Consider the following 15,419-nt stretch of genomic DNA (forward strand, 5'->3'; position numbering starts at 1 on the left):
TATGGGAAAATATATATGTACATATGTACATTTTTTTCAACTGAAGATGGATTTGGCTCAATTCAAAGTATTTCAGAAAGTAGCAACATCCCATATTCTTTTTTTAAAATATTACATGTAATGTTTTGAAAGAAGTCAGATTGAAGTTTTTTCTGGATCCTGGAAACATATCATTTCTATCATGCTGATATGGTATTTTGAAAACAGAAAATTATGTGCATATGTCAATATTTGAATCAGGAGGTGCTGCTCATTGCTATGATGAGAACTTTTCTAGAATTTGAGCAGACTTAAGACAGCTGAAGTTGGGACACTACCCTTGGGTACACGCCAAAAAGCAGCAGGATGTAACTTCTGTGAGTCCTCTTGAACCAGCTCTGTTCAGAGCCTCAACTCTAGTATTTTATTGATATGTTCAAATATTGTGAAATCTGTTTTCTTTTAACCTGGATTCTACATTAGACTGAGTCAGGTTTTTTTATTTACTAACTTCTGGATATGGGTGTCACATGGGAAGATGAGAAGGCACAGTTCCTGCTCTCAGAGGTTAGGCAAGAGAGGAAAAGAACATCAGTAAATAGAAAAACAAATAATTAAAATGGTGACAAGTGCTATTAATGAAATAAGAAACTCAGTGACACTTCTGCCTGATAGGCTTATATATGAATTTTCTAAACAGTCCTTCATTCTTTTTTTAACAGGTAATGCATCCATGTCCTCTACTTTGACATATATAAATTCTTATACAGTATTACCAGGCCCTTATTTGTTTATTGAAATTCTGGGTTTACCATATGTCCATAACCTCCCCCATTTCTATCAATATTTTGTATATAACTACTCAAATAGTATTCATGTATATGTGCATGTGTGTGTGTATGTATGTGCATGCACATTTAGCTTTAAAAGTTCAAGTAATATATAAATGTTTACTACAAAGAACTAGTGGTCATTGTGCAGCACTCACCTCATCATTCCCAGTGACAACATTTTTATAGCTCAGCCAAATTTTCTGGTTACTCCTTCCTTTTTTTTTTTCCTTTAAGTAAAATGTTCAACTATTTCTTGAATTCCAAAAAATCTATCTTTTGACTTCCTCTTGACCAGAAAATTCTGCATGTAAAAGTTTTAAATTAAAGCTCCACAAGTAAGAACAAAATGTAATTACACAACTTTGCAGAAAATAATATGTTGTCTTATTAATGTAAGAACCAATTTCCTCCTGATGCAATTAAAGACAATGATAAACCACACTGAGGAAATGTGAATGCTTTGAAGTACTAAAAAATAGTAAAATGTTTCATTTTTAATAAAAACATTTCAAACAGTATGTAATTAACAAATGTACTCAGTAAAATACTGCCGATTGGTTATCTTCATAAATATTTTGGTAAATATTTCTTTAAAAGTATGGCAGAATATACATCAGTCATCTGAGATTTACTTCTTTTCTAACAAAAATGACAGTAACTTTTATTTAATTATTATATGAGAAAAATCTGTATAGTATTCTTTCTTTGGAAGTGTTGAGACTTGCTTTGTGGCCTGAGAAATTGTTTTTGTGCATTTCCCTTTTGGACACAAGAAAAATATGTATTTTTTGATAGATCATTGTGAATTTCTTTTGACAAATAGCGGGTTAGACAGATAGATTGTTAGATGGTGAGATGATATTGATTAAACTAATTCATTTTTAATACCCTCTGCATCCATATTTGTATTTTGCCTATTTAAGGATAACTTACAAAAATAAAATAAAATAAAACCTAATCTGAAATATCCTTCTCTTATATGTAAAATAACAATAATAAAAATACCTCAGAGTGCTGTCATAAGGATTAATAGGAACCACATCTAATACCAAAAGTAGTGTTTAGGTAGTTAATTGTACCACTCTTTCATTGCTTAGTTAGTAGTACTATTTTCCCCTTTTTCCTTATTTCTATTACTAGGTTAATATCAATGGTGATATCATTCTATAAGACAACTTAAAATATGGGTGTACATATCATGTAGATGTACATAAAATATGAATTTAAAGTGATTATAATTTTTTGTCTTGTGTTTTATGTGTGTATATGTGTGTGTTTGTTTTTTAATTGGTTAGTTGTTTGATGGGAGGGAGGAAGGAAGGGAACAATGAGAGAGAGAGGCAGAGAGGAGGATGAAGGAGAGAGAGAGGGAAATGAGATAATACAAAGTATTGGTGAGGATGCTAATCAATGGGATCTCTCATATATTACTGGTGATAGTGTAAATTAATACAACTTTGAAAAAAAAATTGAGTTACCTGGTGAAGTTAAATACATGTACCAATACTTACACACTACAGATATAACCTAGACAAGAAAAACGCACAAGTGTGTTCATATACAAGACTATTTAAGGTAGCTTATTCATAATATCCCAACACATGAAGCAACAAAAATATTCCTCAACAGTAGAATGGATACATTCTGCAACATTCATACATGACAAATAGCAATTACAATGAATCAACAATATATCTATCCAAACAATATAGCTTAATCTTGCAAACATGATGTTGGATAAAAGAAGCAAGACAAAATAATACATTTTATGCTTGCTAAAATTATAAAGAAAAGCAAAGGAATTGTTATAAATGTCAGGATAGCAGTTACTTCTATCAAGGGAAGGAGAGGTTTAAATCAAGAAGGTAAAATGGGAACTTCTGATTTGTTAGCATCTTTAATTTTTTTTTGATCCAGGTGGCAAGACATTGTTATTTATTTTATAATATTTGTTAAGCCTTGTATTTAAGTTTATTTACTTTTCTGTGTGTATATTACATTTTACAAGAAGAGAAAGTAAAGGAAAAAGAAAATTTCCACTTTCTTCTTTTCCTCGCCCTCCAACGCTAATGGTTGTTTCGTTGTGATTCCCTCGAGATGGAACATACTATCCTTTGTTATCCTATATCTGTTTATCCTATGTGTGTGTGTGTATGTGTGTGTTTCTGAATATAAACACATATTTTATTTACAAAAAAAATCCACACTACACACTATCCTGTACTTAGATGTTTCCCACTTACATATCTCAGGGCAAATTCTCTATCAGTGCATACAGATGTGACTACTTTTTGAAAAAAAAATCATAATATTTTCCATATGTATATAGCACATTTTACTTAACCATTGCTGCATAAATGAGCATTTTGGTTGTACTCAGTTTTTTCCATCAAATAAAGTATCCATTAGTATAATTTTTTATGATATTTGATGGCACTTTGCAAAACTGTTCATAGGGCTTTCCCTGGGATTACTGGGATAAAGTATTGTAATTTTATCCTGTGACAACTGTTGCTGAATTGATTTCCAGAAAGGTGGCACCCATTTACTTTTCTAACAAAAATGTGAAAGTGAAATATAAAACTTTTGGAAAATTTTCTTGAAATTTTTAATCTTGGTAGAGCTTAAAGACCTATGAAACTGATTTCACATACATATCAATATCAGCCATTTTAGGTTTTCAAAATAAAAATTTTCGATTTAAAATAAAAGTTAAAAAAAATTTTTTTCAATGATAATTATGAACCTTGCTGAAAGTTTAAAATATATATTTGACTATTAGCAATAGCAATAGATACATATCATTTCCTAGATAAGTAATCTTATATTTGGGTGCAATATAATATTTGGATCCCTGACTAATACTTTATTTTAGTGGTAAGAGCTGAAACAAATAAGGACAAGGTACCATGTAACTGTAAATGCACACTCAGACCCATGTATATACTGTCAGATGTGACTAGAGTCAGTACGGGTGCTTTACCCCTGGATTTAACCCCTGCAATTTCCATGGGAATGGCGGCTCTTCCCATAGAGTGCTGTCTTCTTTTTCTACATTCTGCCCGTTTAGTGTTTTTAATGTTTTCTGTGTCCAGAAAGAAAAACAAAGTGCTAGTTATAGTTCTGTTTGATCTGTACACTCAATGATCCTGTGATTTCTCATTTGCATCAGGGTCTGGCAGTGTGAAGCTCAATGACAATTTAATTGTTTGGTGACTTTTATATTGTTTGTATGTGTGCGGTAGGGGGAAGGTTGTTAACTAAAATAAGCAAGAATGAGAACTTAAAAACCATTCATAATCATAGTGTATCTTGAACTGATATTGATACGATAACCAAATTTGTCTATGTTTAGAGAGACTGAAGTATCCATTTAGAGTGTCTCTTGCTTCCCTTTCCCCTGAGTGCTTTGCCTGGGCAGTGTAAGCATCGTCAAAGTAACACAGTTGGGAACAGTATCAACCACCCATAGGGCGAGGATCAAAGAATCTCAAAGCATATTGCCCTGAAAAAACAACATGTATAAGCCATTCAATAAAAATACTCTTACTTATAATGTGCTAAATCTTTAAATGGTAAACATGAAACAGAAAAAATAATAAGTATCCTGGGCAATCTGACTACTAATTTCATGACACTGGAGAATCTATTCCTTGTGCCTACCCAGCACTAAGTGCTAAAACCGCTAATGTCAGAGTATCAATTAGAAAGAGATAAAATGCCATATAACTTATATATATAGTATATATATATAAATTTACAACATATAATTTAAAATTTCTGTAATTTAGAAGTTTGACATTTCAGAATAAAATTTGTTGTGTTTTTTTTCTCTTGGAGGATGTAGTATTATATGTCTACACACACACACACAAACATTTCCTGAAAAATAGCCTTCAAATGCATAGCAAAATTAATTTACTTGAGATAGTCACTTCCTATATATTTTGAATTTTAATATATAAATCTGTTGTTTATTTCATCTGATGATGCCTATCTTGGGGTCACAACTTCTCTGAGCACCCTGACAATCCTCTGAAACATTATATGCCATGAATTAATATTTACCTTAATTTTAAAAAATGATAAATGAGTAAAATGAGCTTACCTGAACTACAGAAAGTAGAGATTATGATATAGTCTTGTGATTATACATTTATATATATTTTAATTATATATATCTTTTTCCATTAACAGTCCAGGCTTAGACATCTACCCTTCCAGTAAGGTTTTAGCATTTGAAGGTCCCAAGTCTATGCTGGGATCCATACATCGTATGGAACTAAAGAACTGTTACCTGTCCAATGTTAACATTAAAACCCAAGCATCTAGATGACAGATTCACCATCCTTGTACAAAATCAGACACACACACACACACACACACACACACACACACAGCTCATTAACTGTTCTAGTTTACAGCACCCTTTCATTTCTGGACTCTGAAAATTTATATTATTTTCTTACACATTCACCTACTTATTAATATGTGTGGTTATTGCTTTAGCATGTCTTATTTTTCTGCCATATTGCCAGAACTATTCAATATTTTTTCCTAGCTCTTGTATTAGTCTTATTTGACATATACTTTCTGGGTGTTCCATTTGACTTCCAAAACTTCATTATGTCAATAGTGACCATTTTCAAATTTGTTACTCAAGCATATTTATAGCTCCTAAAATATCACTGCTTCTGTCTTACACCCTATTACAGCCATTCTGAAATTCTTACAATTTCTCAAACGTTTTATATAGTGTGACTTCTATGCCTTTAGGAATACCATCTTTCTGGAATATTCTAAAGGTACCCCTTCCACTTCTCTTTTTCTGATTTAACATGAATATCATTCATCTCAGCTTAAATATCACTTCCTCTGGGGTGTAATACCTAAGATTAGTTTGGATGTTTCTGCTGTGTGTTGCAATCACAACTTATATTGCCTGTACCATAGCACTATCAAAGGTGTATTGTAATTACTGGTTTTATTTTTTTGCAAATGTTTAAATGTCTTTCCTACCAGATGGTAAGGACTCTGAGAAATGACAGTGTTGACCATTGTATTCCCAGTATCTAGTAGTAGTTCATTCATGATTCATTCTAGGTAATGTATCTCGAACACTTAGATTTCTAACTGGTATAAAGTTCTCAATAAAAATATTTCCAATGAATAAAAATCTGCAGTTCTTTTCCACTCTGTTTTACAGAGTAGTAACCTGGGTTCAGAGATGTTAAGCAACTGCCTGAGGTCACACATTTATTAGGGCTAAAGGCAAGATTTGAACTCAGGTTTGGCAGCCTACAAAGTCTATGTTCTTAAGTATGACATTACCTGTAATACATAAAATGGGGTTTTTATGTAACAACATTGAAAGAGCAGCAAAATGAAGACAATTTGTGGTATACCATTCTCTTATAGTTTTCTCCCTAGTATATTTACTCTGTTGGGTCTTTGGAAGTCTATTCTATATAAACACCAAATTCAGGAGCCATAACTAGTGTCATTATCTAGAAATTTATATATTTTCTCAGAGGATATAGTTCTATAATCTGTATAATTTTAAAAAGCACTATTTTCCATATTTATATTTAATTATATATATTAGAAGAGGTAAAAATCAGAAATAGAGTTTAAATGGAAGACATAAGCCAAAGAAAGAATTAAATTTTTCATCTTTCCCCACATTTTTCAATGCTGTAATTTTTAAGGCTATTGGTATGATCAGCATGACATAGTGAAAAATTAATATATATTGAAATCAGTCAGACTAGTATTCAGTTTTTATTCTGACACTGGCTGGTTATGCAGTATATCCTCAGGCAAGTTATGCTGTTTTCTTCTGCAAATTGAGGTTAGCATTAACAATTGCAGGGCTGCTGTGAAGAGTTATAGGCATTTTATATATGGGCTAGCCTAATATATCATATTCAATAATAATAATAAGCAATGTATTATTGTCTCCTTCAAGTTTAAATAACACTTTCCTAACCCTGAACTTCTATAATAATCTTACTTTGTCATTTATTTTAACTTCAATTTCCTATACATTTCCACATACTTAATCATAAAGGTCAAATTCATATTTGTAGACTGTAGCCTTCATGCTCTCAAACAAACCTATGGTAACAGTATTTTGAGACTTCAGTAAAAAATTACTTAAAAATATTCATTTTGGGCCCAAGGAGGAAGATTACTTAGGGAAATTTCTAGGTTAGAGACAGGAGAGAAATATAAGTTGAATCTGAAATTTGCCTCACTGGGAAAAATTCCTTGAAGCTTTGTATATTTGACAAATATTAGTAGCATAACAACTGTGATTACCCTTGAGAGAGAGAAAATTGTTGCTATTTACATAATAGTATACATATAACGTAGCAATAAATTTAAAGTGAAAGATGTAATAGACAAATTGAGCATACTATCTGCAACAATATTTTTTAACAGCCCACTAATCCATATTAAATATTCTATGAGGTTGAAGTAACTACAGAAATAAAATATAGTTTTCTTTTTCTTACTGTAATTGTAATGAGGCAAAATGTAAGCCACATTTTCTTTCTTTTGGAGTTAATCTGGTAATCTTGCCAAGTGTCCTACAATTTCTCTCTTAAGATACACAGTCAAAGGGTATTATGTAAAGTCAAGACAGAAAAAATTATGTGTAATGTTTTAGTCTTTGCCAAATGTAAGAATTCAAAATGGTATTTTAACAGAACAAGTATTCAGAAACAAGCTAAAATACTCAGATACTATTTTCAACTTTTAAAATATATGAAAGGATAGGGAAAATGTTAGATTTACTTTAAAATCTTTTTTTGGTGTTTTTTCCTTTTTTAGTGGAAAAAGTACATGATCACCAGACCTCGTTTCTCTGTCACCATCAGGTACTGGTGACAGGATACCAGTAAATTACAGATATGCTATTTTCCAACATCAGTGAAAAGTGAAAGACCTTATATGATATTTAAAATTTTTGATGAAACACTTTCTACAATATATTGCACATTTGACTACATTATTGAGCAGAGGAAATGCAGAGATAATTTTAGTATTTCTTAATTTATTCTTTCAATTTTCTGAAAATCAACTATTGTGGTTTTCTGGAATGCTGTAATTCAATTAATGCCTTTGTTTTGTGCAGTGATTTGTACTATATGTTTCTCTACTTCCATTTTCTTTTCTTTATATAATTTGCCTTTTGATCCTATAATCTCAGTCAAACAGCAAGGTTAAAAAGAGAGATGACATAATTAAATACTATGTTAAAAATCAGAAATGAAATGCAGTTGTGTAACAGCACCTATACATTTATATGCATGAATGTATGTTTATTCACCATGGGCAGAAGATGTTGTATGGCTCACAGTGTCTTAGAGATTGAAAATATGCTAGATTTGTTTTATTCATTTTGCAAGTTTTAAACTTTTGGGAGCTAATTTACAAGTTCTTTTTTGGCTGGTTTTTAGACTTAGAATATAAAAGGGAGGAAGAATTTTAAAGGTCATGTGGAAAATTTTCCAACCAATGAGGCATCACCAGATTTCAGGCATCACTAAAATTTAGGGTAAATTTTTTTTTTAGTAAAACTTGTGATTGGTAAATATGCTTTTAAAAGGGATTTAAAAATATGAATTGATCGATTATAGATACAGAAAGACGTAATGTTATTTTTTTAATTCAGATTTTATCATACCTTAAGTATGAATTTAGTTGTTTACTCATTTTAACCATACCTTACACAGATATTTTGTTTAAAGTTCCTTTTTTGTCTAGTGTACATCTTCTAAATATTAAACACTTAATGTTTAATGTTTGCTAACAACTGTGATTACCCTTGTACATTTGATGAAGAAAGGAAGTAAGGAAGAAAATGTACTTTTGACAATATCCATGTCAATTCTTAAAACATAAACATAAGTTTTCATTATCTTGTCAGGTAAGAAAAGAAAAATTCCCTTAGAAGTATTGATTATGCCTTGGGAGTTTGCACTTTTCTTTTGAGTATATCCCCTAATATGTCAGAATATTTGTTGGGTCGCTCCATGGAGAGCAATCTGATATAGTTTTTTAACTATACTTATCAATGATTGTCTCCTTTTTACTTCTGTCTTTGAATCACATTTAGACTCTGATCACATTTTTTGGTTAAAGAGTTAAATTTATTCTAAATATCATATCTTAAGACATGTCTTTGATAATCATAAAATTTAATAAAGATCTGTTCTGTTTTAGAACAATTTTCATTCATATGCCAATATCTCAGGTGGATATATATGAAGGTAAATTAACACAAAAGAAATTGCTTTTTAAGAAGTAGGTAATCAAGAATGCCATATCAACTGGATCTGGTGTGAGGCCACCACTTTCCCTAGATGTAGTTTATAAAATACCGATTAATGTTGTCGTTTGGATAACCTACCACTACTAAAGATGGCTAGCACTTGTAGTCCGCTCACTGGGCATCACTGCTGGTCACCCTGGCTGACTTTCTTTTCCCAGCTCAGCTACACGATAGGGAGAGGTCTTATATACTCCAAAGTTGACTCATCAGTTCATTTTAAGAGTGAGGATGAATATTTTAGCCTCTGATTTTAAATGAAAATATCATTTTGAGGATAATATATAAGATATGTCTTTGACACTGAGACAACCTGCAAAATACAATTTGAAAGTGTTTATGGTTCTCCTCCTTCCATCAGATATAGATGGTGATTCTCAATCAGTTGTATTAAAGGGGAAAAAAATCATTTACCACAGAATCTCTTTGGTTCCAGCTGTCAGAGGAAAAAATATGAAAGAATAACGGCCACAAATACATCTCTGTGTGTCAGTTTCTTCTGTCTTGATGTCAATGAACTAATGGAGGTTTTTGTCCTTTTTCTACTTTTTAATGTCTATTAAATGAACTATTGTGTGTGTGAGGATTTATGATACCATCAGTGTTGCCCTGAGAGTTAAAAGGACTGGTGTTTAGCAAATAGGTAAATTACTTTCTCCATATATGAAAAACTTTCTCCTGGGAAATGTTAGTAAACTACTCTGACTTCCTTTGATGAACCATTTAACAATTATACTTTTCTTTGATCACTACACCTTTTTTCTTTCTTTCTCTGTTTTTTTTTTTTTTTTTTTGCTGTCAGTCTTAATTAACTGACCTTATGACAGTATTTTCTATTGAATTTACTAATCCTTTGAAGTGGCTGGTTACTTTCATAATCTTTTTCTATGCTAATTTTATATTTTGTTTGTTTTTGTTAAATAACTATCTAAGAGTAGGAAAGTGGAGGTTTTAGAGTTTAATTGAGTAAAATTTCATTTTAGAATCTATTTGCTGTTGATTTTCAGGGACTTTGTTTTTTCACTTAGACTCAAACTTTCAAAATCTTTGTAACTGTATGACATCAACTAAACTGATTTTATGGAGCTGCTTTTATTTTTTTATTTGTTTTATTTTCAACCTGTGATGTTGACATCCCTCAGAGGCAAGGTTAGGTCTAACTTTCCTCCTCTGGCTTTCTGTATTCAGAAGAGGCCTTTCTCCTTTGAAGCATATGCACATTATAGCACCAGAGTGTAGCTCCATCCAGCTGTTATTCACCGAGAGGTCGAGTCCCTTGGTACAGGGAATTGTTATCTATTCATTTTTCTTCCAGTTTAATGAATCCAAACAGTCCTTCAGCAAATGATTCTCCTTGGTTTTGAGGTACTGGAAAGTATTCTCTTAAAATGTATTGAAATATGTGTATCCTGTGTCCTGAAAAAATTACTGTCTCTATATTTATCTAACGTTTCCTCTGTGCCTTTTGTGGAAGAGAGGGGCAGAGTTCTCATCACGTTAGCAAATGAGATACAAATTAAGTTGAGCACAGTCAATAACATCTTTCTGTTGGATGTTTTTATATTTTTCATAGAATTCCCAACTTGTGAGCCACTAACCCAATTTATATGCAAAAGTGGAAGATGCATTAGCAGCAAATGGCACTGTGATTCTGGCAAGTACCAAATGTTCATTGTACTGTGCTGATTTGATTGGGGCCTGGCTGTCTGTGCTGGTTCTCTATTTCAGAGGTGGTTTGTAGGAGAAGCTTGCAGAGACAAGCAAAATGACTATGAGAAATGGTGAGAAGGCAGCGGACACACCAATGGGGATTAGCATTAAGGATATTGGAGCTCAGTGTTTGTCCTGTGGGGCTATGATGGAGATTTGTTTCCTGATATTATGCTGGACATTGTCTTAAGCCTACAAACGTAAAGTAAAGGGGACATTGAAGAAATGACCTGGGCAATTATGGTTCCCCAAAGTATTTATGTAAAATGCACTATCACCTCAGGATGGAGTATTTTGTAAATTAGTATGGAATTATCCAGATGGTCTCAACTCTTGTCATTTGCTTTTTATGTACAAATGATGTTCATATACTCAATTGTATCATTATGCTAAATTATGCCAACTACAGGTAAATGAATTATTTATAAATAAATACATTCTCTAACTTTGATTTCAATTTAACCTGTTTTTACTTCACATTCCTCTCACCTCCCTCCTGCAGTAGTTGTTAATAAAGAATATAAACCATTGCTAATGATAGTGTGCAACAATTTCCTAGTGTGAACACACACTTTGAAGCAAGTGGGGTAAAGGTACACAGTGACCCCTCACGCTGGAGAATGGAGAAGAAAGGTCTGAATTATAGATATAAACTCTGGGCTGCAGAGATTGCAGGTCTAAATTATAATTTCCTACAATAATTACTAGCTGTATCATTTCATGAAATTCCTGCTATCACCATTGTCCTCCCACTTCATAGTTATTTCATGCTGAGTTATTTCACTCAGTCAGAAGTTAGTCATTTCTGAATGAAATAGAAATTAAGCTTTGAAATCTAAAGTCAAGGATGTATTTGTCTTAATTTAGTAGTGATATTAAATTAGAACCAAAGCAATATAAAAAAAAGAAAATATTTCACCCATTTCCACAGAAAATGTTGATCATTGATTTATCATTCTTTTTCAATAACAAAAGAAAACTCCCCATACTGGAAAGAAAAGTTAGATACTTCATAAGAAGCAGTTTCTCCCTGGACCAGTTTTCAGTGGCTGATTCTTCTCTCCAGATGACGACTGCGGGGACGGGAGTGATGAGATCGGCTGTGCTCACTCCTGCTCTGACCATCAGTTCAGATGCTCCAGTGGCAGATGTATCCCGGGCCATTGGGCCTGCGATGGTGACAATGACTGTGGAGACTTCAGTGATGAAACCCAAGTCAATTGTACCAAAGAAGGTTAGTAGTTTTGTGAATCTAGGAAATCTTATTTTAAATTGATACATAACATTTGGAGTATTTCAGAGGGAATATTATATAAAGAATAAATGTGTATCAGATAAAAAAAAAGATATGTGGCACTGTTTACAATAATGTGCTCCTCTCCTTACTTTCACTCTTTCCCCTCCTTTCTCTGGTTTCTCACCTTAATACCTCCATGTACTTTGATGCCTTCTGCTGGGGTCTTTGCTTCCTACTTTCATTAGATGCTTTACCTACTACTCCTTTAATCCCCTCCACTTCAAAATTGTCAAACCTAAACCCATTCCCAAAGGAAAAAACAAACAAACAAAAACACATACTTATCCTCTTATTTCCACACCAAATTTATTTCCTTAATGCTTGAGATAAACCTCTATTAAAGGGTGATGTATTTCAACGGACTGACTTCTGGAATGCAAGCTCAGATGTGATCATGGCTCTTCGCATCTCCCTGGGCAGCTTGACCCTGTCATTTGCATGGGTTACTTTGCAAACTTTGATTAGTCATAGAGCATGTTAATAAGTTAGAAACCAACCATGCTGGAAGTATCACAGAAAAATTATTGACCTATCAAACATTCATATAATCAGTAACATCTTTAAGAAGTTTTCTTTCTGCTTAAGAAATGGAGAGAACTTAGCATCCATTCTTTCATTTATTCCACAAATGTTACTGAGTACTTCTAATGTTCCAGGCACTGTGCATGACCAAAGGATAGATAAAAGTATAGAAAGTTTTAACAATCATGTACAAATAGACAGACAATAAAGTGATCTGTTTAATGTAGTAGAGTGGGAGGAACCATATACTGTGTGATCATAAATAAATCATTGTCCCAGTTTTCCCTGAAGATATTTTTCTCCAGTATTTGCCAACTTGTAAAGTAGAAAGTTCCTGAAGTATTTTTTCTGATATGGATTCCTTTTCTTTAATTAAGGTATTATTGATATACACTTTTATGAAGGTTTCACATGAAAAACAATGTGGTTATTATATTCACCCATATTATCGAGTCCCACCAACCATGCCCCACTGCAGTCACTGCCCATCAGTGTAGTAAGATGCCACAGAGTCACTATTTGCCTCCTCTGTGCTACACTGTCTTCCCCATGATCCCCCACACCATGTTTGCCAATCATAATACTCCTCAATCCCCTTCTCCCTCCCTCCGCACCCGCCCTCCCCAGCTTCTCCCCTTTGGTAACTGCTAGTCTCTTCTTGGAGTCTCTGAGTCTGCTGCTTTCTGTGGTGTAGTTGACATTGCATTACTGTTACTCTTTGAATATAGATCCCATTTTCCCCTACCTCACAGACGTCTTTTTAGGCTCCTTATGAAGAGTACATCTGGGGCCTGCTGCCACTGCCCCATAATATGCTGTGAAAGATAAATTGCCCCAAGTTAATTTACTTTCTTTTCGGAAGTAAGATCCCATCCCTCTCTTCTATGTCTATTTATCTCTAAGTTAAAATGATTATTGCACAATAAGAAGTTTTAGAAAGATTGCTTTAGCTTCATAAGTATCCAAAGTGAGTGACACACCCCTTTATAGACTGTCTAGATAATTTTTGTGGGTGTGGATGATTATAGAATCAGTAGCTGTTTAATGTAAATGGCTTTCATCTTTATAGCACCTCAATTTCACTAATATATTACCACAAAGGATATACTGTCAATGTGAATGCCATGCATGCATTTCTTATATTATGGTAATACACTAAGGAAATGACACAGATAATCTACATGATTCTTGGACATGTTTCAAGCAAAGAATGAGTAGAACTTCCTGGAATAATTTGTATTAATCAGATTATAAGTTGTACTAGGATTCTGTTATCAAATACTATATTTAGTGAATACAAACTGCAGGAGTTGAGGAAAGGTAATGTACTGGGAAGACTTTGTTACAAGACAGGCCAGAGTAATTTAAAGGGCATTTGAATATTTTTATTAAGTATTCTGATATAAAAGTTGTATGACACACAGAATTGCTAAAGCAGCTCAGGGAAGCCATTTTACACATCCAGGATTTGTGGGGCCATTGCCAAAGTAAAGTAGAAATTTGATGTAATTAGTCATATAATTCAGTCCCAAAACCTGCTGCAGAAGAAAAAGCAGGGGATTCTGGCTTGAATTTCAAGACTAGCTGTCAAAATTGATCAAATCCACCATGTAATTGCTCAGCACTTTGCTTTACACTTCCTGGGTAAACACAGCATATGGTGCAATTTCTCTCAACTTGAGTTGTTTTCAAAAGGGTAAAAATACTCTTTAATTAACTTTTAATAGAAAAGGAACAGGAGAAACCCGGCAATGGAACATTCTATCAATATTGTCCATTTCAGAAAATTCCCAAATTTAAGTTCAATTCATATTCTCTCTGAAACCACTCTAAAGAATTTCTGTAGTGATGACCATTTTTTTAATCAAAATGACTAATATACGGGAAAAGTGTTCATGGCTAATCCCCTAATCCCCTCCTAGACTGATGTACACTGATCTTCTTCCCCCTTAATGTTTTGGTGTTCTTCCCAGTCACTTTCAAACTCCCTTACTAGGCAAAAAGGCCACAATATATTAGAGAACAACACACACACACACACACACACACACACACACACACACACACACACACACACACACACAGTGTTTTGTTCTAAAAACAAAAGTAGACCTGAAAGGCAATCTACAGCAATAAAATCTAGAGAATAAAAACATGATTCCCTCCTTTGTTTCAGTGCCTTACCATTAATTTCTCTCTGCTTTCTTTTTGGTTCTGAATCCTTTTGCTGGTACTTGTTTCTATAGAGACCCTTTTTTGAATCTACTAGGTGAACACGCTTTCCAAGTGCAAATACAAGTGAAGATTGACCCTCATAGAATTGGTATGAGAACTTCCTCTAGACCTCAGGTCTGGTTATTTATTAGGTATTGAAAGGTTTGGGGGGAAAAAAAAAGATGGTTTTAGCTATAAGGACATCATGAATAAAGTTAAAATGACTTTTCACTCTTTTCCTGTAAGAATTTACTCTCTGACTGGAATATTTAAAAAGGAGGCTCTGGAAAAATGTGCCACACCTATAAAACACAAATATGATTTTACTTCTTTGTGGAATCTAAAAATATATGAAATTAATTTTATCTCATTGTTGACAGTTGAATTATTTTGAATTATGTAAGCTTTCATTCTTATACTCTTTGGGAATTATCTCAACCATATTTCATCCAAGGAATAAGGCATTCCTAAAATAAACATGGAAATTGTGCAGGATCTTTAGATGGCTATTTCCCCAAGTCAGTTT

At 33.1% G+C, this 15,419-nt stretch overlaps 1 protein-coding gene across 1 annotated transcript in view; it reads left to right on the plus strand.

The window, feature by feature from the left end:
* The window catches only part of LRP1B (LDL receptor related protein 1B), a 1,911,502-nt gene that overhangs the window by 1,168,435 nt on the left and 727,648 nt on the right, over window positions 1-15,419 (plus strand). Inside the window, exons 19-20 of the mRNA XM_057505633.1 lie at window positions 10,724-10,804; window positions 11,927-12,094. Of these exons, the coding sequence (XP_057361616.1) occupies window positions 10,724-10,804; window positions 11,927-12,094 (249 nt within the window). The remainder of the gene's footprint in view (window positions 1-10,723; window positions 10,805-11,926; window positions 12,095-15,419) is intronic.

Source organism: Manis pentadactyla, chromosome 8 (assembly GCF_030020395.1).
Source record: "Manis pentadactyla isolate mManPen7 chromosome 8, mManPen7.hap1, whole genome shotgun sequence".
Lineage (NCBI taxonomy): Eukaryota > Metazoa > Chordata > Mammalia > Pholidota > Manidae > Manis > Manis pentadactyla.